The 24,205-nt window shown below is 38.5% G+C and overlaps 1 protein-coding gene across 1 annotated transcript; it reads right to left on the reverse strand.

Moving 5' to 3' along the window:
• Positions 1–5,885: 5,885 nt before the first annotated feature.
• Positions 5,886–15,977, reverse strand: BORCS7 (BLOC-1 related complex subunit 7). Its single transcript, XM_041744081.1, has 5 exons — positions 15,751–15,977; positions 8,636–8,698; positions 8,467–8,510; positions 7,079–7,099; positions 5,886–6,219 (listed from the first exon to the last, which is right to left on the reverse strand). Exons 1-5 carry the CDS (start codon positions 15,946–15,948, stop codon positions 6,168–6,170), a joined length of 378 nt encoding a protein of 125 aa, XP_041600015.1. The 5' UTR covers positions 15,949–15,977; the 3' UTR covers positions 5,886–6,167.
• Between the last annotated feature and the right edge of the window lie 8,228 nt (positions 15,978–24,205).

Consider the following 24,205-nt stretch of genomic DNA (forward strand, 5'->3'; position numbering starts at 1 on the left):
ACTCTGTTAAATTCATTTTTAACCTCTAGTAGTTTCTAGTCGATTGTGTTTCCTAAGTAATGTCATTCCATCCTGCCAAAAGTTTTTTTTTTCCATCCCTATATTGAAAAACAGCATGGTCCATTTCTGTGTAGATTTTTTTTTCAGTTAAGTACAGTACTGTAAATGTATTTACTTCCTTTGCAATTTTCTTAATAACATTGTTTTTTCTCTAGCTTACTTCATTGTAAATACAGTATATAGCACATATAACATACAAAATATGTATTGACTGTTTATGTTATTGATAAGGCTTCTAGCCAATAGTAGGCTATTAGTAGTTACATTTTTGGGGAGTCAAAAGTTATACACAGATTTTCGACTGTGCAGGTTTGGTACCCCAACCCCCATGTTGTATAAGGGCTCACTGTATTTGTCTATCTTACTTCCTTCTGTGGTCGTAATAAGTATTTCTATTTATTAGGATAGGAAGAAGATATGGATATCTAAATGGGACTAAATTTACTATGTTACACTCATTTTTCAATCTCATCTGCTAATAACAATCTTCCTTGATGTTGATTAGTTGTTGTTAAATATTAATAGAAGCTGTTGTATTTTAATATTTTTAAAGATTTAAACCCATGAAAACAATCCTTGTTGGAATATTTTTATAGCTTAGGATATTTCCAACTATTAAGTGTGCAAAAATGCGTGTTTCTATAGCTATCGGTTTCTTGGCAATTGTATAATTGTAAAAACACTCTTGAATATTCATTTTCAAAATTCTGTCTCCTTGGGATCCCTGGGTGGCTCAGCAGTTTGGTGCCTGCCTTTGGCCCAGAGGGTGATCCTGGAGTCCCGGGATTGAATCCCACATTGGGCTCCCTGCATGGAGCCTGCTTCTCCCTCTGCCTGTGTCTCTGCCTCTCTCTCTATGTCTCAAATGAATGAATGAATGAAAGAATGAATGAATGAATAAACCAAAATACTGCCTCCATAAAATTAGTTCCTTTAGAAAAGCCTTCACTTTCTCACTTATTATTAAAATGCTACTTTTATCTTGAAGGCAAAGATTAATGGGAGTTAAGGAAAGGGCTTTACTGTTTTCTACTTGTTCACTGTACTTACTTTAGTATGTTATCCTCAATTTGTGGGTTTTCACAAGAATCATTTGATAAGCCTAAAATCCACATAACCACACACAGATAAACCACAATAAAGCAAACCACCATCAACTTAAATTGAGTGATTCCCAATTTTCTGTCAGGAATCTAGTGTACAGCACTGATTCTGCACCACATTGCTTGCAGCCATCATTCATTCTGATGGTCCGTGCACCAACCGCAGGGGTTTTGTTTTTTTTTTTAAATTACCCTGGCTAAAGGACAGGCATGCTGAGTAGATCAGTAAGCTCTGTAGACCAAATCAGAGCTCTCATATCAAGTCATATTTTAAATATTAACAAAATAATTATCTTTCTTAAGATAAAAAATAAACATACATAGAAAATTTCATATTTGAGGTGCCTGGTGGTTCAGTTGGTTAAGCATCTACTGTCAGGTCAGGTCATGGTCCTAGGGTTCTGGGTCCTGACTGAGCTCCTCATTAGGCTCTGTGCTCAGCAGAGAGTCTGCTTCTTCCTCTCCCTCTGCCCCTCTCCCTGCTTGTGTTCTCTCTCTTGCTCGCTCACTCTCTCTCTCAAATAAAATCTTAAAAAAAAAAAAAAAGTAAAATTAAAAAAAAATTTTTAAGAAATCTTCATATCTTCTTTCCTTACCTCCAAGGATGGCCTTGTGCATACTTCCCCATATCCCACCTTGGAACCAAACTACTGGTCTGACAATTACAGAATCGTCCAGAAAGGCAGATTTTGGTTCAATACACAGACCATCTTTAAAGAAGTAGAGCTTTCCAAAATGGCCAGCATCCCTAAGTAAAGGATTGCCCAAAATTGGAAGCATTCAGGCAGAAGCCAGATGACCAGCTGGATGTTTACTTGCCAGAGATGCAGTGGCAGGGGTAAATGCATTGGATTCAATTACTTCCAAGGTCCTTTCTTTTGTGCTGTATTAAATACCAGAAAATGACAAGTAGCACCCACGTTTCTATTTATAATAAAAGTAACAGACAACAGAGAGCTAGACTAGTACTCAAAAGATCTATCATCAAACTCAATAACTTTGGGTAGTCATGTCCTGTCCCTGGCTATGTTTTAACCCCTGTAAAACATGGGGCCAGAATTCAGTTACTTTTGAGACCCCATACAGAGCTAAGATTCTGGGGTTGGTTCTTTCTTCTTCACCAAATATTCTATGTTGGTTCTTTTTTTCTTTTAATTTAATTTAATTTATTTATTCATGAAAGACACAGAGAGGGAGAGAGAAGCAGAGACACAGGCAGAGGGAGAAGCAGGCTCCATGCAGGGAGCCTGATGTGGGACTCCATCCTAGGACTCCAGGATCACACCCTGGGCCGAAGGCAGGTGCTAAACTGCTGAACCATCCAGGGACCCCCCCATATGTTGGTTCTTTAGAAAGAACTCTGGAAAGAAATTTTTTTTTCTTTTTCTCTTGGTTTTAATTAGAAATAAAAGTTAATTTTTTCAAATGCCTTTATTACAGTGATATATGATTTAATGTTTCTTATCAATGTAATGTGTTTTGCAGTTGTTACATCAATTTTGCAATTCTGGAATTATCTTAGTAATCTTCAAAAATGTTTCTCTATTCAATCTGTCTGAGATTTTATTAGGATTTTTGCATCTATGTTCATAAATAAGAATTTCCTAAATTTTCTTATGCTATTTTGCTTTTAATTTTTAAAAATGAAAGTCACAAGGACACGTGGCTGGCCCAGTTGGTAGAACATGTGACTCTTGACCTGGGAGATAAGTCTGAGCCCCATGTTGGGTATAGTGATTACTTAAAAAATAAAATCTTTAAAAATAATTAAATAAATAAAAATAAAAATGAAAGTCATATTAATTTCAGCAAATGAACTGGGTATCTTACTATTATTTTCTATACTTTGGGAGTATATGGAAACTCTCTGATAGTTTGGAAAAGTCTCAGGAAAGCCATCACAAGCAAATGACTTTCCTTTTTTTATTCTTTATTTTTTATGTAAGCTCTAGGCCCAATGTGGGGTTCAAACTCATCACCCAAGATCAAGAGTGGCATGCTCTTCTGACTGAGCCAGGTAGGTGCCCCAGACATACTCTCTTTTAAATGGCAGTTTTGTAATATTCTATCTTTAAAGGAGCCACACATTTTGATACTAGCATTCAAATTTCTACCATCAAGCTGACAGATCATGCTTTTAAAATCTAATTGATTTATATATCTCCATTTCAATTATAAATTTACTAATGTGTACTTTTAGATTGAGCGGATACTTTACCAATTTAATTTTTAAGATTTTATTTTTAAGAAATCTCCACACCCAATGTGGAGCTTGAACTTACAACTCCAAGATCAAGAGTCACATGCTCTACCAATTGAAAACTATCCAGCTGCCAAATACTTTTCCAATTTAATCTAGAAGAACCAATTAATTATATCAAATATTTTTCAAATTCTTATCATTCATGCTCGGTTTTCTTATTCTATTTTAATTTCTTCTCTAAGTTCTAGCCACAAACTCCTTAAAAAAGAAAACATTTCCACCCTTTTCCCTAATATGGAGATTTAAAGCAGGATTTTTTTCCTTTATATTACTGCTTAGGTTCTATCACATGAATTTTCTTGCATAGAATTTGAATTTTCATGGGATACCTGGGTGGCTCAGCAGTTTGGTGCCTGCCTTCGACCCAGGGTGTTGTCCTGGGGTCCCGGGATCGAGTCCCAGATAGGCCTCCCTGCATGGGGCCTGCTTCTCCCTCTGCTTGTGTCTCTGCCCCTCGCTCTCTCTCTGTGTCTCTCATGAATAAATAAATAAAATCTTAAAATAAAAAAAAAAAGAATCTGAATTTTCAGTATTTTAAAAATATTATCTTTCAACAGATTCTCTACAACCCAGATGTTATTTAAAGAAGTATTTTTAGTTTCCATATGTTTGATCACCATTTAATTCTACCTAACCCATGATTTCCACAAGAGACATAACTATCAAATTATGTATACAATTCTGACTGTTGATACTTTTTTGGCTACTTTTCTTTCATGGATTTTGGCATTACGTGCTTTAAAATGACTAAATCTGGGGATCCCCGGGTGGCTCAGCGGTTTAGTGCCTGCCTTTGGCCTGGGGCGTGATCCTGGAGTCCTGGGATCAAGCCCCATGTTGGGATCCCTGCATGGAGCCTGCTTCTCCCTCTGCCTGTGTCTCTGCCTCTCTTTCTCTCTCTCTCTCTGTGTGTCTCTCATGAATAAATAAATAAATAATCGTTAAAAAAATAAAAAAATAAAATGACTAAATTCAGTACTACTAGGTTTTGTTATTTATTGTAAATTTTACACATACCATTAAAATTTTGATGATGAATTTTTTTATCAAGTATAATGTAAGCAATCATTGCTTCTTTAATATTTGTTCCATCATGATAAGGAAAACTTAGACCATACCTTTACTTTAATTTTTAATTTTTTACAAATGTCATGTTAGATATTTCTTTGCATCTTGGATACTTGGATGATTAAACTTTGCTTTGCTTTCTAAACTGATGATCCTTTTAAAATACTGGTCCTTGGATTTTCTAAGCAGATAATCCTACCATATGATAATCATTTTATCTCCTTGTTGCTCATAATAGCTATACTTATTTTTAATTTCTGCACTAGACATGGCCTCCAGCAAAATGCTGAATAGCAACAGTGATAGTAATATCCTCCAATAATGCCAAATGTTTTACTCCTAATATGACATTTGCTGTCAATTTGTGACCCTTCTTTTAGAAGGTGAATTAAGTCCACTTACATTTAATAATTGTGATGAGTGTTATTGAATGAATGCATAACTAAATTCCTTCACACTTAGTTTTTTCTTTTACCTTAAGCTAATGTGTATAGGTATAATGAGGGATAAATACAACCTAATATAATTAGTCAACTTGATGATATACAATATGAGTTAAATTTGACTCTTACTTGCTTTTTCTTTTTCACTGAAAACACCACCATTTTCTTATGTCAGCTTTCTCCTAATTCCTTAGTGAAGTAAGAAATGAACTAGAACACGACATGGTCCCATTTAAAATTCAAAGACATTCAAAGAAATGCCTTTTAGCAAGATGAATTAAATGAACATGGGCAAATATCTAAAAACAGAAGGCTTTCACCATGGCACAGCCCTACACTGCCTTTGCATTTGGCAGTAATGTTCTACAAGTGAATCTGCTGATGATTAGCAAAATTACAAAATGAACCCAAGGCCAATTAATCTAGAGTCACAAAAAAGAAATGCAGGTCAAGGCAGGAGTTTGCAGCTGGCCAGATATGGTACCATTTGCCTAATTTTCAATTGGGAATTTGCTACAGTGAATAAAATAAATATCTCCTCTGAGTTAATAAAAAGTAACAGATATTACCTATCACCATTCTGTAACCATGAGACTTCCTGAACATATATATGATCAAAAGAAGTCTTTAAAAAGAATATTAAGGGGATCTCTGGGTGGCTCAGCGGTTTGGCGCCTGCCTTTGGCTCAGGCTGTGATCCTGGAGACCGGGGATCGAGTCCCACACTGGGCTCCTGACATGGAGCCTGCTTCTCCCTCTGCCTCTCTCTCTGTCTTTTATGAATAAATAAATAAAATCTTTTTAAAAAATAAAAATAAAATAAAATAAAATAAAAAGAATATTAATCATTCCTATGTTTTCACAGAAGCCTGATTTTTGAATTTAAAATATTATTCAGCATTTGCTTAAGAATCACATTTAGATGACATAGTTTTTCACAAGTAAAAGTTCTGTGGGAAAAACTAAGATCTTTTTTATTTTGCTTTAACATAAAACTAAACAGAGCAATTAAAAAATTCAGTAAGAGCATGGGTTAGTCTGCTTTAAGAGTACTTCCAAAATTCAACCACCCAGCTTCTCTTCAGAGGAAACTGTAAACCATCACAAATCTTTTCTAACTTAACTTTTGGAGAAGAAAATGGAAAATTTAAACCCACAGGACAGTAATTGAATAAAATATTTCCTTCTCAGTGTCAGGCAAAGAAGTGCTTTTCCTGCTTACAAGCCATTCTATTTCAACAGATGATTCAACTGGTCCTGTAGATCAGAAGACTGCTCAACACTAAAAATTAGAACAGAGAAGAAATTTATCTGGAATGAGCAATAAAGACCTCTCTTTGTACAATTTGTACTTTAATGCATACATACTGCTGAAGCTAAATCAAAATTTATATTGGTCCACTACAGTCCCAGAAGTTTAAACTATGAAAAAAAGGTTTGTAAAGCCAATTAATGTAACCAATTTTGTAAGGGAAAGATTTAATCCACTCAAAAAAACCCCAATATTGCTTATTGACTTTATTAGCACCTTTACTTAATAAATATTACCAGTGTAGAAAGTTTTCTATCCCTTAAGGTTGGCTTCTACACCTTGTAATTTTCAGAAAACCTTGACTAGCAATGAACTGACTTACTGCATACCTTTGAAATATACAGTTGACTTTGAATAATGTGGGAGTTACAGGCGCTGATGCCCCACACAGTCAAAATCTATGTATAACCTGACTCCCCCAAATCTTAACTACTAAGAGCTTACTGTTGACCAGAAGCCTAACTGATAATATAAACAGCCAATTAACACATATTTTGTGTTATATGTATTATAGGCTACACTCTTATAATAAAGTAAGCTAGAGAAAAAATGTTATTAAGAAAACTATAAGGAAGAAAAAATAAACATTTACAATACTGTATCGGACTTATCCAAAAAAAAATCTGTGTGTTAAGTGGAACTGTGTAGCTCAAACTTGTATTGTTCAAGGGTCAACTGTACTGTTTTCTTTATATCCCAAATGAGCCAACCCAGAACACATGAGAGTTTAAGGCCATGTGTCAACCAGAGTTTCACATTGATCCTAGGCCCAGAAGTACAATTCCCTGCAGTTGATCCCCCCGACTCCCCCATCTTTGGGGTTACTTACTTCTTCTGAATAGCTTCTTGCCTAAATCAGAAAAGGAAAGAGGAAAACAAACATTAAAAAATCTAAGAAAACTAGTTCAACTTATGGCGAGGTATTTGAAATAGGCAGAACGAATTTCTAGCTTATGTCACGATCTATATTTCTGTCCATTCTAGCTTAAGACTATGCTCTTGAAGCTCTGTTCACTGAGTGAAGAGTTGCTAAAAAGATGGATTCTAAGCCTGAAGAGGTAATGGCCCTCTATCAGACTGAGGGAGGTGGTGCCACTTACTATATGTATGGCTCACATTCAGTCCAGGTATGTGGAGCCTAATGGTCACACACCTGATATATACACACACACCAAGAATGAACATTGAGCTGTTTAAAATTCTTTTTTTTTTTTTTTTTTTTTAGATTTTGTATTTATTCATAGAGACAGAGAGAGAGAGAGGTAGAGACACAGGCAGAGGGAGAAGCAGGCATCATACAGAGAGTCTGATGTGGGACTCAATCCAGGGTCTCCAGGATCACGCCCTGGGCTGCAGGCAGCGCTAAACCGCTGCGCCACTGGGGCTGCCCGAGCTGTTTAAATGTTAAGAGTTAAATTCTCAATCATACATTTCTAATAGGTACCTAAGTAATATCAACTATATAAAATATAAAGCAAAATGAAATACAATGAAAAGCTAATTAAAATTTATCCAAGGAAAAAAAAAATAAAAAATAAAAAAAATTTATCCAAGGGTGTCTGGATGGCTCAGTGGTTGAGCATCTGCCTTTGGCTTAAGTTATGATCCCAGAGTCCCAAGGGTAGAGTCTTGCATCAGGCTCCCCCTGGGGGAGCCTGCCTCTCCTTCTGCTTCTCTGTGTCTCTTATGAATAAATAAATAAAATCTTAATAAAAAAAAGTTATCTAAAATTGTAACAGAGAGAGTTCTCTAGATTTCAAAATATCCTGGATGATTTACATGTAGGGCTGGCTTAAATGGGGGACTACAGGATACAGGCCACAGCTACACTTGATTTCTTAGTGCAAGCACAGACTCCCCAGGAGAGACCCTGGGCACAAGTAGTCAACAGATACTGATTGTCTACTAGAAACATGATCCTGGCATTGGCCCTGTCCTCCTGGGGTTTAGAGTCTCTCTCTCTGAGGAGCCCCCAGATGAATACAGAGAGACTCACAAAAGGCAGTCTCTGCTCTTGATCTCACCCCATACTCCGGCTTCTTCTGCAGTCGCAGCCATCTTTTCCAGAAGGAGCTCATTCTTAACTAACCCCACCTCTACTCCCAACTCCTGCTTTTATAGGAAAATGTGCTGAAGCACAAAGGCAGGTGGGGTGGGGGGTGTTAGTCTGTGGAAGGTGACTTTGCAACAAGCCAGGACTGGAGAGGGCATACTCACTGGTATTGAAGGTGCGTTGTTATTATTGCCATTTTCCTTAAACTCTGCATTAAAAAAAAAAAGAACAAAACAAAACAAAACAAAAAAACAGACAGAGAACATTCCACTTTCTTGTAGCCACACCAATTATGTAGATAAAACCCAAATCATAAAAGGAATTGTTTCTTACATCTTCTGAGTGCAAGATGGCATCTTCCTGCAGGACCATGTTTCGAGCCGCCTGACCTAGCAGCTGGAAGACAAAAATAAAGTGGTAATGATCAAAATCTGCAAACTTCCTGTCATCTTCTCTTGCAGCTGTTATACCACCGCCCTCTCTCCTCCCCTCCCCCCATACAACTACAAATGCTCCAAATGTAACAGAGGATAATTTCCCATTTGTTCACGTTGAAAATCCAAATTCAGGGTCACTCTGGCAGTCCTGGCCTGGGCTAACCACCCGTTCCAAAGGCTACTGCTTAAGAAATCAAGGGCTCCCTGTGTAGCTTATGAGCCAAGAGCTGAAAGGAGAAGTCTGCAAAGAAAACTTTGGCTGCACAGGCCCAGTGAGAACTTTTGGTTTTTTAAAGGCAAATCTGACATTTGGGGTGGTTTGAAAGGGATGAGGGAGCAGGAACTAGGGCAGGGCTAAAAAGGAGAGCAGGAATATAGCTGTTTAGAAATGGAATGAGAGAGAGACACCTGGGTGGCTCAGCGGTTGAGCGTCTGCCTTTGGCTCAGGGCGTGATCTCGGAGTCCTGCAATCGAGTCCCACATCAGGCTTCTGGCATGGAACCTGCTTCTCCCTCTGCCTGTGTCTCTGCCTCTCTCTCTCTCTCTCTCTCTGTGTGTCTCTCATGAATAAATAAATAAAATATTTTTAAAATAAATAAATAAACAAAAACAATGAGAAAAAAAAAAAAAAAGAAGAAATGGGAATGGAATGAGAGAGACACACAGAGCACAAAGAGGCCTGGGAAGAAGCTCGGGGTTGAAACGGGAAAGCACCACAGGAAGGATGGCCGGATGGGGCAGGGTAGGATACAAGGAGAAAATGTAACTGTACTTACGGCAGTGAGCAAAGCTCCACCCACGTAGAGAATTGTGAATCATTGTGCTGTACACTTGAAACTAATATAACATTGTATGTCAACTACATTTCAATTTAAAAAGAAAGACAAAAAGGAGAAATGTGGAAGTGGATTTTGATGAGTTCTGATAGCTGATAGAGGGGCCACAAGACCATGAGACAAAAGCTGAGCTCCGATTCAGATGGCTGGCCTGTGGCCATGGAGATGTGACTCAGGGCTGTGAGGCAAGGGGAGATGGACAGAAGTCTGTGGCCTACTGTCATACTCTGCTCCAGCAGACATGAAGTCCAACCCCATAAGGGGAGCTGCTGCTATGTACATCCTACCTACCATCCCTGTTCCCTTGGGCCAGAGAGATTCCGATGAAGAGGGGACCGATGACCTAAAATTCACCAGGAATACCAGCATTGCTATGGCCTCCGATAGTCTTTTTACTAATTTTCAAGTTTTAAAATTAATAAACCTATATGTGCTTCTAAGTCGAAACAGTAAAATAAGACCTTCGATCCCTGTCCTTTTCCCTACCCATTCTCCTTCCCCTATGCATAAATATTTTTTTAGAGGCACCTGGTTGGCTCAGGTAGTAGAGCACGTGCGACTCTTGATCTCAGGGTCATGAGTTCAAGCCCCACGTTGGCCATGGAGCCTAGTTAACTAAGCTAAATAAATAAATAAAAATTAAAAATATACATATACTACCTATGTACATATAATAATGGGAGATATATATATATATATATATACACACACACACACACATACAGGGTTCATCTTTTCATTGCTTCTTTCTAAAAGTGGACATACATATATACCTGTCCCCCTCCTTACTTAAAATGTAACTACTATTTGCACTCTTCCACACAGTGCTATTTTCACTTGACAAGATAGGCTAAAATAGATGTGCAGTAATTTATACTGAATCTGCGCATTGCTCTTTTATGGCTGCTGAGCACTCTGCTGTATACATGCCCCCATAAGATTATTCAACCAGTTGTCTTGTAGACTTTGGGACTATTTCTAGTCTTTGCTATTATAAGTAGTGCTACAAAAAAAAAAAAACAACCTTATATATCTATGTGTCTTTTTGCTAGTGTATCTTTGGGATAGATTCATAGAATTATGACTGTGATTGCTGGATGAGGGGATTTTAGTTTTGCTACATATTGCCAAATTCCCCTCCACTGGGGTTACACCATTTCACACTCCTGTCCATAATGTATTAGAGTGCCTCTGGCCACTTTTAAGTGGCCAACTCCAAAGTCCTATAGATGGGAGATGGTGACAGACAAACTGATGACAGAAAGAAAAGGTTCTCACAGAATCTTCCTCATTCATTGAGTCGGTCAGTCAACAAATATTTATTAAGTGCTTATAATATGCTAGGGAGAAACATAGCCCCTGTCCTCACAGGGCTCACAATTTGGGGACACAGGCACTACCTTATGGTAACAGCTGATGGGGAAGCACCAGATGACTGGACAGCACAGGGTGGGGGGGTGGGATGTGACCCATTTCAGGGATGGGTGTTCAGGGAGGGCTTCCTAAAAGAAGTGACTTCTAAGCAGAGACCTAAAAGTCGAGCACAATCAGATTTACTGTTTTAGAAGCGTGGCAAGCAGAATGGACTGAAGCAGGGACGAAGTCAGAGAGACTGGTTTGGGAGAACACTGCCATAGTCTAGGCAAGCAGTGAAAGTGGCCTGAGCCACAGGAGTGGCAGTTGAAAGGCAGGCGGCCAGGGTGGGGGAGGTGATCATTTAGAAGATAGACTCAAGGAGACTCATGATTCCTGGACTCGTGATTGCTGTTGCAATGCAGGGCCAAGGCCCTTTCTTTGATGAAAGATGTCTTCATTGGCATTCTGCATCATTTTCTTGCATAAACCAACCACGCATATCACATATCATTTAAGATGTCCGGTTTGGGTTCCTTTAAAGTGGAACAACATCTTGAGTATTTTCCCCTAGGCTTTTACCATTGACTTGCTCATTTGAGTTGCTATTAAGCAACTCAATAGCAATCTTAGCTACTCATCTTCAACAAGTATTATTACTAAGTTGCTATTTGTTAGCTCTTCATCTTCAAGATCTTTCCAACATAGTTTTCATAGTAATTCCAATTCCCTTTTTGTTTTCATTCTGGTTCATCATTTTCCATATTATTGCATTAAATAATGCAGTTACAGTAGCAAGCATAAACACAGGCTTAAGATAACAGACAAAGGACCCTAAAAAAAAGAACCCTCCCCCACAATGGACCCTTTACTCAGCACACAACTCGACTGGAGGAGTAGAGGTGCAGGCATACACAGGAGGAGCGTGGGAATCACACATGTGGGCACAGGCTGGCATGTTCTTCCCCACTTGGTACTCCAGCCATACTGGCCTCCTCGTACACCCTGCACACACTCCCATTTCAAGACATTTGCATTTGCCATTTCTTCTATTTGGAACGCTCTGCCTCCGGATGTCCATGTGACTGATTCCCTCACTTCATTCAGGTGTCTACTCCAATGTCTCCTCCTTTAGGGAGCCCTTCCCTAACCACCCTGTCTCAGGAAAACCCTTTTATCACTCTCTACTCTCAGCTTAGTTTTTTCTTCATGATATTTATTACTACCTGTTTGTTTCATTTATTTGTCTGTCTCTTCACTAAAATGTAAGCTTCCTAAGTACAGAGACTAGTTTTGTGTATCATCCTCTACCTTATACCTGGAATAGTTCATGGCACATACCAGACAATATTTGTTAAGTGAATGCTGTGGAAGGAGAGCTTTACACGTGGAAATTGTCAGCTAATCAAATAAAACAGCCACAAGGAGACTGCTGAAAAGAGAAACAATGTTCTATGTGCTAAGAAGGATTGAAATCGAAAATTAGGCTCCATGTCCACAATGAGACCAAGAGTTTCCTTTCCCTCAGGACCAACAACAGGGAAGTGCCCTGTGGCTTTGGGACAATTTAGGCCACACCAAAACCAAATCAAAAAGGTAGAGAAGAAAGTCTAAGGAATATAAAGAACGTGTACCCCCCTGGAGAAGACAGTTGCCACTAGATCCCCAAAAACCATAAACAGAAGTTGTTAAGTGAAAATAAACTGTAAATACTTGAGACATTTTTTTCTCTAGGAGACTCAGGTTACAGCTCAGGACACCATCAAGAAAATAAAAACAAAACTCACAGAATGGGAGAAAATATGTACAAACAATATCCGATAAGGGATAAACATTCAGAATATATGAAGAACTACAACTCAATAACAGAAAGTCCAATTTGGAAATGGACAATGATTTTCATAGACATTTCTCCAAAGATATACAAGTGGCCGGTAAGAACAAGAACAATGCTCAACATCATTAGTCTTTGGGGAAATGCAAATCAAAACCACTGGGGGATACTAGTTTATACCTCTCAGGATAGCTATGATTAAAAATGAAAAATGACAAATGTAGCTGGAACGCTGATGCATTGGTAACAATGGAAAATAGTACACCTATTGTGCTAAACAATATGGGGATTCCTCAAAAAGTTATATGACCCAGCAATTGCAATTGCAACTCAGCAATTACCCCAAATAATTGGAAGTAGGGTCTCAATTAGGTATTTATATACCAATGTTTACTGCAGCATATTCACAAAGCCAAAAGGTGGAAACAATCACCAAATGAATGAATAAATAAAACGTGGTATATACATAAAATGGAATATTATTCAGTCCTAAAGATTAATATAATACTGATATGTGCTACAAAAAAAAAACAAAGACAAAAAAAGAAAAGCAACAAGACACTCCAAATAATCTATACTTTAGTAAAGGAAATGGCAAAAATACATAACTACAGAAAAAGTCAATATAATAAGATACCCAATAAAAAGATAAATCAGAGAACTGAGAGATGATGTGTAAACCTCAGAACGCTGGAATTATTTCAGTTTAACTCAATTCATACCATTTACTGAACACCCAATCTAACTCTACTATAGAAGAACCTCATGTGAAAAATACACAAGGAGGAACAGAAAGGAGCAAGTAACATTAGGGCAGTCAATGGTAACGCCACGGCTTTGTGGCCACTTAACCAGCTAATATCACATGAGAGGTGATGTCCAAGATTATGAGCCTAGAACCAGTCTGCCTAAATTTGAATCCTAGTTCTATCCCTTCCTAGCTACGGTGTAACCTTGGACAAATTCCTTTTTGTATCTTCTATATAAGAAAAGCATCTCCTCTATTAATGAGTATAAAGATTAAGCTACATAAAACACAGTAGAGTTCAGCACATAGTAGATGCTCAATAAAAGAAGATGGATGTTCAATACATACTGGTGGTTAACTATGAACACTATATATATTTTTTAAATTTATGTATCCATACCTTGTTTCTCCTCCAGAAATACTGAAGGCAATTTATACCAAATTACGTGCATGTGTGTGTACACATATATACACGTTTTTTTTAAACAGCAACAGAATCTAAAAGTCATTAAAAGGAGAAGGAAGTAAATGTGTCTATCACTAAAACTGATCAAAGAACTTCCGTGCAACCAAGGCAAAATGTAAGACACTTGCATTGTATAATTCTTATTTGGTAAAGGCAACATAACAATTCCTCAGAGATAGAGAGACTGTCCTCTGATACTGAATTCTAAAATGAGCATACCACATAAGACCTCATACAAAACCTACTTGGGATCACCAAATCAGTGACTTCAGCAATAGTATTATGGTAAATAAAAAACACCTTCTTCATACAGTTATTTCTTGTAGTCATTATCAATAAAAGCTAAGGACTTAACATGAAAGGTGATTCTGTAAAGACAATCTACTGGGCCCTAAACTAATATGAATAAAGCTGCTATGAATATTCATATACAAGTCCAAAAGCTTGTAGCCATTCTGTGCTTGTTACTATAATCACATAACTTAACGAAACAGTATAGAAACTGATGAAATATGAGTTAAAAGACAGTTGCTATTATTGTGAAAACTAAGGTGAAAATAACCAATACTTGTTGAAGATGAGCAGCCAAGACACACTGCTATTAATTATAAGCAAGATAATGGTTAAGGTTTATAGAAGAAATTCACAAAGATCTAAAAAGGCTTGTGGTTGTTTTTTTTTTTTTTTTTTTTTTAAGATTTTATTTATTCGAGATAGAAAGGGATCAAGAGAGGACATGAGCAGGGGCAGAGGGAGAGGAAGAAACAGACTCCCTTGCAGAGCAGAGAGCCCAAGGCTGGGTGGGCTCAATCCCAGGACCTCCATATCATGACGTGAGCTGGGAAGGCAGATGATTAATGGAGTGAGCCACCTAGAAGCCCCTAAAAAGGCTTTATACTCAGATTGTTTCACAGGTGTATTCAAGATGTTCCACTTTAAAAAACCAAAACAGGAACTCCTAGATAATATGTTATATGTGTGGTATGTATATGTAACAAAATGAGAGGCATATTATCACTTCTCTTGGGTAAAAACCTAGAGTGTAATGGCTCGATCATCAGAACCATTTTGTTTATCCATTCACTAGTCAATGGAAATTTGGGTTGTTTCCAGTTTGGTGCTATCATGGATATGGTGCCATGCACATATACAAATCTTTTTGTGGACATATATTTTCATTTCTTGTGGGTGAATATCCAAGAGTACAATACTTTTTTTGGAGACACTGTACATATATAAAACTTTCTGGTGTGAAAAAGCCATCATATAACTCCATTCGTGGAACCAGCTAAAGGATGAAGGGGAAGTCAGGGCAAAGGAGAAAGCTAATCAATGAAACAGAAAACCAAGAATGTGGCCAGAAAGACAAATCAGAAAAGAACAAATCCACAGACGATGCACAGAAGTGTGGAAGGAATCTGGGATGTTGAGGGCAAAACCATGCGGAATTTCGGGGCTAAAAATGGATAGATCTTCACTAGAAGACAACCCAATGAAACAAATGAGGAACTGGCCAGGACCACTGTCTTATCCGCTGCTCCCAGGCAATCTCCGCCTTAAAGCACAGATTCCCACCGTTTTTTTCTCTTCCTACATCGCTAATGCCGGAGAGACTACACATCCCAGAATGCAACACGCGCCCTTAGCGGAAGAGCTCTACTATCTGGGAGCGGTTCACAGCCTACAATTCCCAGGAGGTAATGCGATCTCCTTCCCACTGTCAGGGAAGGCTTGGGCCCGGGGTACCCGGCCGGAATGTCCACTCCCAGCTCACCTCAGAGCTCCGGGAGCCTTTCAGCACCTGCTTGGTGAGCGCGATCACATCCGTCCCACAGGTGTTCACCTTCTCTGTGAGGAGCCCCTTCACGGATTGACCGAAACGCGCTTGCGAATCTGGTGTCCCAGTCGCCATCACCTCAACTAGTGAACGCCTCAGCCTGGACAACGGCGAGTCGCTGGGGCCAAAAGGCATCAAAGCGGAAGGAAGCGAGGTGGTGTCTCTTCCACCGTGGGAAAAGGAAGGGACGCATGCGCCCAGCGGAGGTTGACTTTACCTAACTTTAAATTAAAATAAAATATTCAGGTGGTATCCTGAGGAAGATGGGGGCCCCAGGCGGACATCTCTGGAGGGAACGGAAGACAATTTCAGTAAATCTATGGGTTAGAGTCAGAAGGGCTGGAATACATTCCTACTTCTGCATTTAGTCATGTGACTGCAAATTACTCAAGCTTTGAGTCTTGTGTTCATCAGTAAGAAAACAATGTTCAAGTCTCCAAAGGGTTATGAGCATGAATTAAAGTAATTCAGTTCAATTTTAATAAAATTTCATGAGGCAAATATCAAACTGTGCTAGTCTGAGGGTAGAGAAAGAGAAGAGATACAGTCCTTTGTCTCTAGGAGCTCCGGGCCATGTAATGAGCCACGTAAACAGCTCATAAATGGAGGCAGTGCTCGACATCACTAGTAATTTTTTATGATAAATGATCGCTTTGTTCTATTAAAAGCAAACTGTCACGTTGGAAATGAATTAATATCTGAAATGTTTCATGTAGCTCTATTTCTTTTTTAGCTAACACATAATAGATGAGAATGGTGTCATGTTGCAAATTTTGTTCAAAATCACCTGTATTCAGTGATGAAGTTTTGGAATTATAGGTGAGGTTTGGTGGGGTGAGGTCCGGAGCCGATGACCAAGAAAGAATTCTTGAGACGTCTTTGGTGCAAAATGGTGGTTTTATTAAAGAACAGGGACCGGATCCGTGGGCAGGAGGAGCTGCTGCCCTGAAGCCTGTGAGGGGTTGCTGATTATATACCTGGAAGTTGGGAGGGGTTTGAGGCTAGTGTACTCTCTAAGGAATTTTGGAAGCAAGGTTTCCAGGACCTTGAGAGGGCTAGCTATTGTTAGGAAAATGTCACTTATTACCGTCTAATAAAACCTGAGTCATGAGATTCTTCAGATGTGTATTGGTGGGCCATGTGCTTGGAGGATGATTGCCAACACGTATCTTGGGGGTTTAGAGATAAAGGGAAATTTCTAAAGGAATTTTTATGTTAAAGTAGGCTAATAGGATCCTTCAGGTCGAGCTAAGATTGCCTTTTGCCCTTAGCAAAGTATTAACATGGAGGCAGTTGAGTCTGTAGAGGAATGTCACTCTCCCTGTTTCAAGGACTTGTCAATGTGCTTTGTCCTCAGCCAGTCCTCTGTTCCCTCATCATTCAGTATCATTACTTTCTCCTCCAAGTGTCTAGATTCATGTCTCTGTCGATTCTTTCATTTATCAGTTTTATTAAGGTACGATTTATGTGCAATAACTATGTTCTTTCAAAGTGTACAGTTTGATTAGTGGGGCAGATGTGAACCACCACAATTAAGATATAGAACATTTTTATCACCCCCAGAGGTATCCAGATGTCTCTTTGCAGTCCATCTGTCCCTCACTCTAGGCAACAACTGATCTGCTTTCTAGCACTATAAACTAATTTGCATTTCTAGAATGCTATGTAATTGGAATAATATAGGAAGTATGGGGATCCCTGGGTGGCTCAGCGGTTTAGCGCCTGCCTTTGGCCCAGGGCACGATCCTGGAGTCCCAGGATCGAGTCCCACGTCAGGCTCCTGGGATGGAGCCTGCTTCTCCCTCCTCCTGTGTCTCTGCCTCTCTCTGTCTATCATGAATAAATAAATAAATAAATCTTTTAAAAATATATAGGAAGTATTATCTTTGTCTAGCTTCTTTCAGCATGATTTTGAGAGTTATCCACACTGTAGTGTGTATCACTAGTCTATTCCTTTTTATTGCTGAGTAATACTCATCGTTTGAATATGTCTCATTTTGTTTATCCATTCACATGGAAATGGATATTTGGGTTGTTTCCATCTGGGGGCTGTTATAAATAAAGCTGCTGTGGCATTCAGATACAAGTCCCTCTGTGGGTCGTTTTCATTTATCTTGGATAATATCTAGGAGTAGAATGGCTGGATCATATAAGTGTTTAACTTTTTAAGGCACTGCCAGGGCATCTGGGTATCTCAGTGGGTTGGGCCTCTGACTCTTGGTTTCCACTCAGGTAGTGATCTTGGAATCTTGAGATTAAGCCCTGTGTTAGGCTCTGAGCTCAGCTGGAGATTCTCTCCCTCTCCCTCTGCCCCTCTCTCTGCTCTCTTTCTCAATAAATAAATATATCTTTAAAAAAAAAAACTGCCAGGGCGCCTGGGTGGCTCAGTTGAGTGTCTCTTTTCAGCTCAGGTCATGATCCCAGGGTCCTGGGATCAAGCCCGATGTTGGGCTCCCTGCACTGCGAGAAGTCTGCTTCTTCCATTCCCTCTCCCTCTCCCTCTGCTCATACTCGCTCTCTCTCTCTCTCAAATAAATAAATGAAATCTTAAAAAAAAAAAAAAAAAACAATCTGCCAAACCATTTCCCAAAGTTTTTACCATTTTATGTTCCAAGTACCAGCATGGGAGACTCCAGTTGCTCCACAACCACAAATTTAGGAAAAGATTGTTATGTAGCCATGGTAACATGCCATGTTACATACCTGTGGTAGACAGACTGGCCACTGACAGGTAGCTTCCATGATCCCCATCCCATGGTGTTCATGTGCTTGTGTGATCCCCTTCTTATACATGTGGGCAGGACCTGTGGCTTGTTTCTAACCAATAGAATATGCACAAGGAATGAGAGATACATGATTGTGAATACATGATTATGTAATTGCAAATACTGTTAGAACCATCTTGCTGGGGCAGCCCAGGTGGCTCAGCAGTTTAGCGCCGCCTTCAGCCCTGGACCTGATCCTGGAGGCCCAGGATCAAGTCGCACGTCAGGCTCCCTGCATGGAGCCTGCTTCTCCCTCTGCCTGTGTCTTTGCCTCTCTCCCTCTCTCTGTTTCTCATGAATAAATAAATAAAATATTTAAAAAAAAGAATCATCTTGCTGAAGTCTCTTTCCCCTTTGCTGGCTGCGAGGAAGCAAGTGACCATGTTGGAGAACTCCACGTGGCAAGGAACTGCATCTAGTCACTGAGAAATGAGCCTCCAGCTGACAGCCAGCAAAAAAATGAAACACTCAAGCAAACAACCTAAAGGAACTGAATGCTACTAACAACCAGGTAAATGGGAAAATAGATCCTTACCCAGTTGTGAGCCTCCAGATGAGAACCCAGCGCTGGTTCACACTTTGATTGCAACCTTGTGAGACACTAAGTAGATGACCCACAAAAGTTGTACTTGGATTCCTGACTCACAGGGATTATAAGATAATAAATGTGTGTTGTTTTAAGCCACTGTTTGTGGTAATATTGCTGTACAGAATAGAAAACTAATACCCCCCATAACGTGCTTGAAATCTGTTCAATCAGTTAATGACAACTCACCTCAGTGAAACCCTTCTGCAGATTAAGCAATCGGGGTCATTTCTGAAAGTCAGTCATCCATAAACCAATTCATGCCAATAATTACCCCTCAGGGTGCCAATCAATGAACAGTAGTTTCACCCAAGTAACACTTCTTTTTTTTTATTTTTTACAAGATTTTATTTTTATTATTTATTCATGAGAGACAGAGGGAGAGAGAGAGGCAGAGACACAGGCAGAGGGAGAAACAGGCAGAGGGAGAAACAGGCTCCATGCAGGAAGCCGGACGTGGGCCTCGATCCCCGGACCCCAGGATCACACCCTGGACTGAAGGTGGCGCTAAACCACTGAGCCACCCAGGCTGCCCCCCAACTAACACTTCTATAGATAATATCAACTTCCTAATGTCCATCAATCCCTGAAGTCCATGCTTCCCCAAAACTCTATTAGGATCAACAGTCTACTCTGCTTAGAGAGACTGACTGATCTCCTTTATAATAATAAGGAAATTCAGTTTTGTCTATTTCATATATTGAGCTATAGTCTAATCATCTTTTGACAGTTCTAAAGGCTCTACCAAGATCATTTTGAAGACCCTCATATGGCAGCATTCCAGGGACCTTCAGATCAACAAGGTGAACTTCCCTGGATCTTTGAATCTAGTGGTTAGACCTTGGGTCCATCTGGAGATGTACCATTTAGTTAGGAAATCTAGGTCTTTGTATAAGGTATTAGACCTTTTGTTTGGTGGTATATTGTTTGGTAAATATTTTTACCATGAATATGATCATTCTGTTGCATGCTTTGCTTTTGCTGTTGTTATCTCTGTGTACAAAGCTGTGTCACAAGGGATTTTGCTTTTGCCAGGATTATCTTGTTTCTTCTGAATGTATAAAGGGAGTATTCCACAGAGTATGGATGGAATCACAGGCACAGTAGTCTCAAACCCAATCTAAGCTGACCTTTGAGGGTTAATTGTTGAGATCTATTAGACTGGATCCTGGCTGGTATTATCACATCCCTTTTGCTAACTGAAACCACCCAATCTTTTTCCACTAACTGATTAATAATTATGAATTATCATTACTTTCTGTCTCTCATATTATTAAGTAGTGGTATAACTTTCTTAATCCAGAATCCCTATAATCTTTACCCAGTGAAGGATAATCCTAGATTGTGTTTCTATAATTCAAGAAGTGTCCATGGCCAGAAAATAACATTTGGACATGCTAATACTCAATATTAATCCACTGTTATTGATTGACCTCTTGGTAAATGTAAGAAGTGACAGCATCAGGTTTGATATAGGTAGTCTAGTCACTCTTGTAAAATCCAATTCCTTACTAGAAGTCAAATTGTCTAAATAGCTAAACTATGGCTCTTTCTAGGATATATCAAATTACTCAAATAAAAGGATAGATATGTAACATAATAGCTGGCATGCCTTTAAAAGAATTAACTTCTTTAAAATTATATTTTAAAAGTTTTTTTAAAAACTTCCTCAAAAACTTTTAAAAAATAAATGTCAAATGTGACTTACTTGATGCCTTGATAATACCTACAATAATTGCTGATCCTAAAGGTAGCAAGTCAGAGTTTATACTATAGAAGCTATAATCCTGCAGACATACTTTAAAGATAATCATGGTAAACAGGCTGCTGTGATTAAAAGTTTGCATACAAGAACCTCATATAAGATGATAAAAATAATAAATTCACGGAGAAGTTAAAGGATTCAATTGTAAATATATAAAATCTAGGGGCACCTGAGTGACCCAGTCAGTTAAGCGTCCAACTCTTGATTTCTACTCAGGTCATGATCTCAGGCTCGTAGGATCAAGCTCTGTGTCAGGCTCCGTGCTGAGTGTGAAGCCTCCTACAGATTCTTTCTCTCTCTCTCTCTCTGCTCCACCCATCCAGCTCACATGCACGGTCTCACTCTCTCCTTAAAAAAAAAAAAATTAAAAATAAATAAATAAGTACACAAAATCTGGCCCATGAAATTCTGAAAAGAAACATGAGGAATGATTGAGTTTAAGACCTACCAAGTTAAGATCTTTCAAAACCAGCATCATCACCTGACAGCACCAGATAAAACCTCAAGTGAACACTAGACTAAATTCTCCACGAAACACCTCATTCCAGTAGGTGCAAATTGGCCATGATATAGAACACTAATTGAAATTTTTTTCTAGGGCACCTGGGTGGCTCAATGGCTCCCACAGGGAGCCTGTTTTTCCCTCTGCCTATGTCTCTGCCTCTCTCTGTGTCTCTCATGAGTACATAAAATCTTTTAAAAAAAAATAATGAAGTCTCAATGTAAAAGATTGTAAAGTGAAGAATTGTAAAAAATGGAAAAGTTATAAGGGACTGGAACCATGCCTAAAGGTGATTTTGAACATCTCCATATGAATTTTGTAAATTCTCTTCTATGTGTGCCAGTGAGAGTCCATTTATCTTCTGAATGAGATGAAGCATTTCCATGTTGAAAAGCCACAAGTACTAAAATACTATTATACTTTGTATCTTGTACCTAACTTCTACCTATGTTTTCTACATTCCAACTGGTTGATCCAGTGATAAGATGACACATTTAACTGAAACAATTATTTATGAATTTAAATTGTGCAAGACTTGGCCTTTACTCAAGTCTTTCTAACTTCATCACTCCCCAATCCTCTGGAGAAACACAAGATAATTTAATAGAACTGAAAAGCTGACTTGCAATAGAGACCCTAAATTGAGGTTGCAAGATAACTTTTGGAGCAGGTAGTTTGAAGGCCTCAGAAGAAGCTGAAAACCATATGGACTAGACAACTACCGCTCCAAACCCTTGGAACACAGCCCCTCCAAGTGCCACTCTCTTCATACTCTTTATTCATACTTAAAAAAAAAAAAACGGATGTCAGGTTCTATCTTTATGACTGAGCATGTTCCCCTTATTAGTAATAATAACGTGTCTGAGTCTAGGCTTTTCTAGAGACAATCATCATGCTAATGTTACGATTTAGTTCCCTCAACCTATTGCCTAGTACGGTTCCTTTGAAAAACAATATACCAAAAAAAAAAAAAAAAAGACAGACAGATATCATATCAATAATGATAGCCTTCCTAAAGTCCTTACACTAGAAGAAGCACAAGGTACCACAAACACCCAGAGATGATATACTTCAGCTCCATCAAGGTTGATACATTCCTTGGATAGCTTCTGAGTTCTATTTCATATGTTGCAATTAGACCCTTCACTGCCAACCCAGACAGAAGGTTAAGTATTTTGTAGGGCTATTCCAAGGATATGACTCCCCCACACCCTCAATAGACTGTATTTCTTTACAGAGTCCAAAAGAATGAAACCATTTCTGTGAAGAGGCTTTTCTTTCTCCCCCGCTCACAATCTCCTCTATTAACAACACTTTGCATTCCTATGGTATATTTGTTACAGTTAATGAACCAATATTGATGCATTTACTATTAAATAAAGCTCATAGTTTATGTTAGGGTTACTTTTTGTGTTGTTTGGATTTTATGGGTTTTGATAGATGCAAAATATCATGTATCTACCATTACAGTATCATACAGAATAGTTTATTGCCCTAAAAATCCCCCGTACTCCACCTATTCATCCCTCCTCCCTCCCCTTGTGCCCCTGACAACTACTGATATTTTTACTGTCTCTCTAGTTTGCCTTTCTGAAAATGTCCCCTGGTTGGAATCATACAGTATGTAGCCTTTTCAAACTGGCTTCTTTAAATAAACAATGTGTGCTTAAGCTTCCCCATGTCGTTTTGGTTTGATAGTTCATTTATTTTTATCACTGAATAATATTCCTTTGTATGGATGTACCAAAGTTTGCTTTATCCATTAGCCTATTAATGGTTTCTTCCAGCTTTTCATAGTTATGAATAATGTGGCTATAAACATTTGTGTGTAGGCTTTGTGTGGACATAAATTTTCTACTGATTTTCTTAAATACCTAGGAGCACAATTGCTGGGTCATATATTTTTATGTCAATAAAATATAAATAACATAAAATTTACCATCTTAACACATTTTTTAGTGTAACAATTCAATAGTATTAGGTACATTAACAGCGTACAGATGCAACTACTGAACCTGTTTCCCTAACTTTTTCATTGTCCCAAAGAGAAACTCTGAACCCATTAAATAATTACATCCTATTTCTCCCCTCCCCTCCAGCCCCTGGTAACTTCTATTCTGATTTATGTCACTATGAATTTACCTATTCCAAATACCTCTTGCAAGTGGAACCATACAATATTTGTCCTTTTGTGTCTAGCTTATTTCACTTAGCAAAAGGTTTTTCAAATTTAATCCATGTTATAGAATGTTTTAAAACTTCATTCTTTTATTGCTGAATAATAGTCCATTGTGTGTATATAACACATTTTGTTCATCCATTTATCTGTTGGTGTTGGACACTAGGGTTGACTCCACCTTTTGGTTATCATGAATAATGCTGCTGTGAACATTGATGTACAAGTATCTGAGTCCATCTTGTCAATACTTCTGGACAGTAAGTACAGAAATGCTGGCTCTGACAACAATTCTGTTTACCATTTTGAAGGACAACCATTCTTTTCCACAGAAGCTGCATCACTTTGCACAACCATCAACAATGCATGAGGTTTCCAATTCCTCCACATTTTCACCAACACTTGTTATTTTCGGTTTTTTTTTTAAATATCATAGCCATTCTACTGGATATAAAATGATAAGAACGTCTTCCAAAGTGGTTGCATTCCCACCAGTGATGAATAAGAGTTTCTGTTGCTCCGCATCAAGTCAGCATCTGGTATTGTCAGTTTTTTGGATTTTAGCCATTCTAATATTTGTGTAGTGAGTATCTCGTTG

Source organism: Vulpes lagopus, chromosome 2 (assembly GCF_018345385.1).
Source record: "Vulpes lagopus strain Blue_001 chromosome 2, ASM1834538v1, whole genome shotgun sequence".
Lineage (NCBI taxonomy): Eukaryota > Metazoa > Chordata > Mammalia > Carnivora > Canidae > Vulpes > Vulpes lagopus.

What these genes read in the sequence shown, in the direction of transcription:
- BORCS7 (XM_041744081.1), bottom strand. Translation starts at nt 15,948, where the DNA reads ATGCCTTTTGGCCCCAGCGACTCGCCGTTGTCCAGGCTGAGGCGTTCA. An exon ending in ACAACGCACCTTCAATACCA is followed by an intron (nt 7,100 to 8,466) that starts GTGAGTATGCCC and finishes TTTCTGATTTAG; the next exon opens with GCAAGAAGCTATTCAGAAGA. An exon ending in CAAGAAGCTATTCAGAAGAA is followed by an intron (nt 6,220 to 7,078) that starts GTAAGTAACCCC and finishes TCTAATTTTTAG; the next exon opens with TGTTGAGCAGTCTTCTGATC.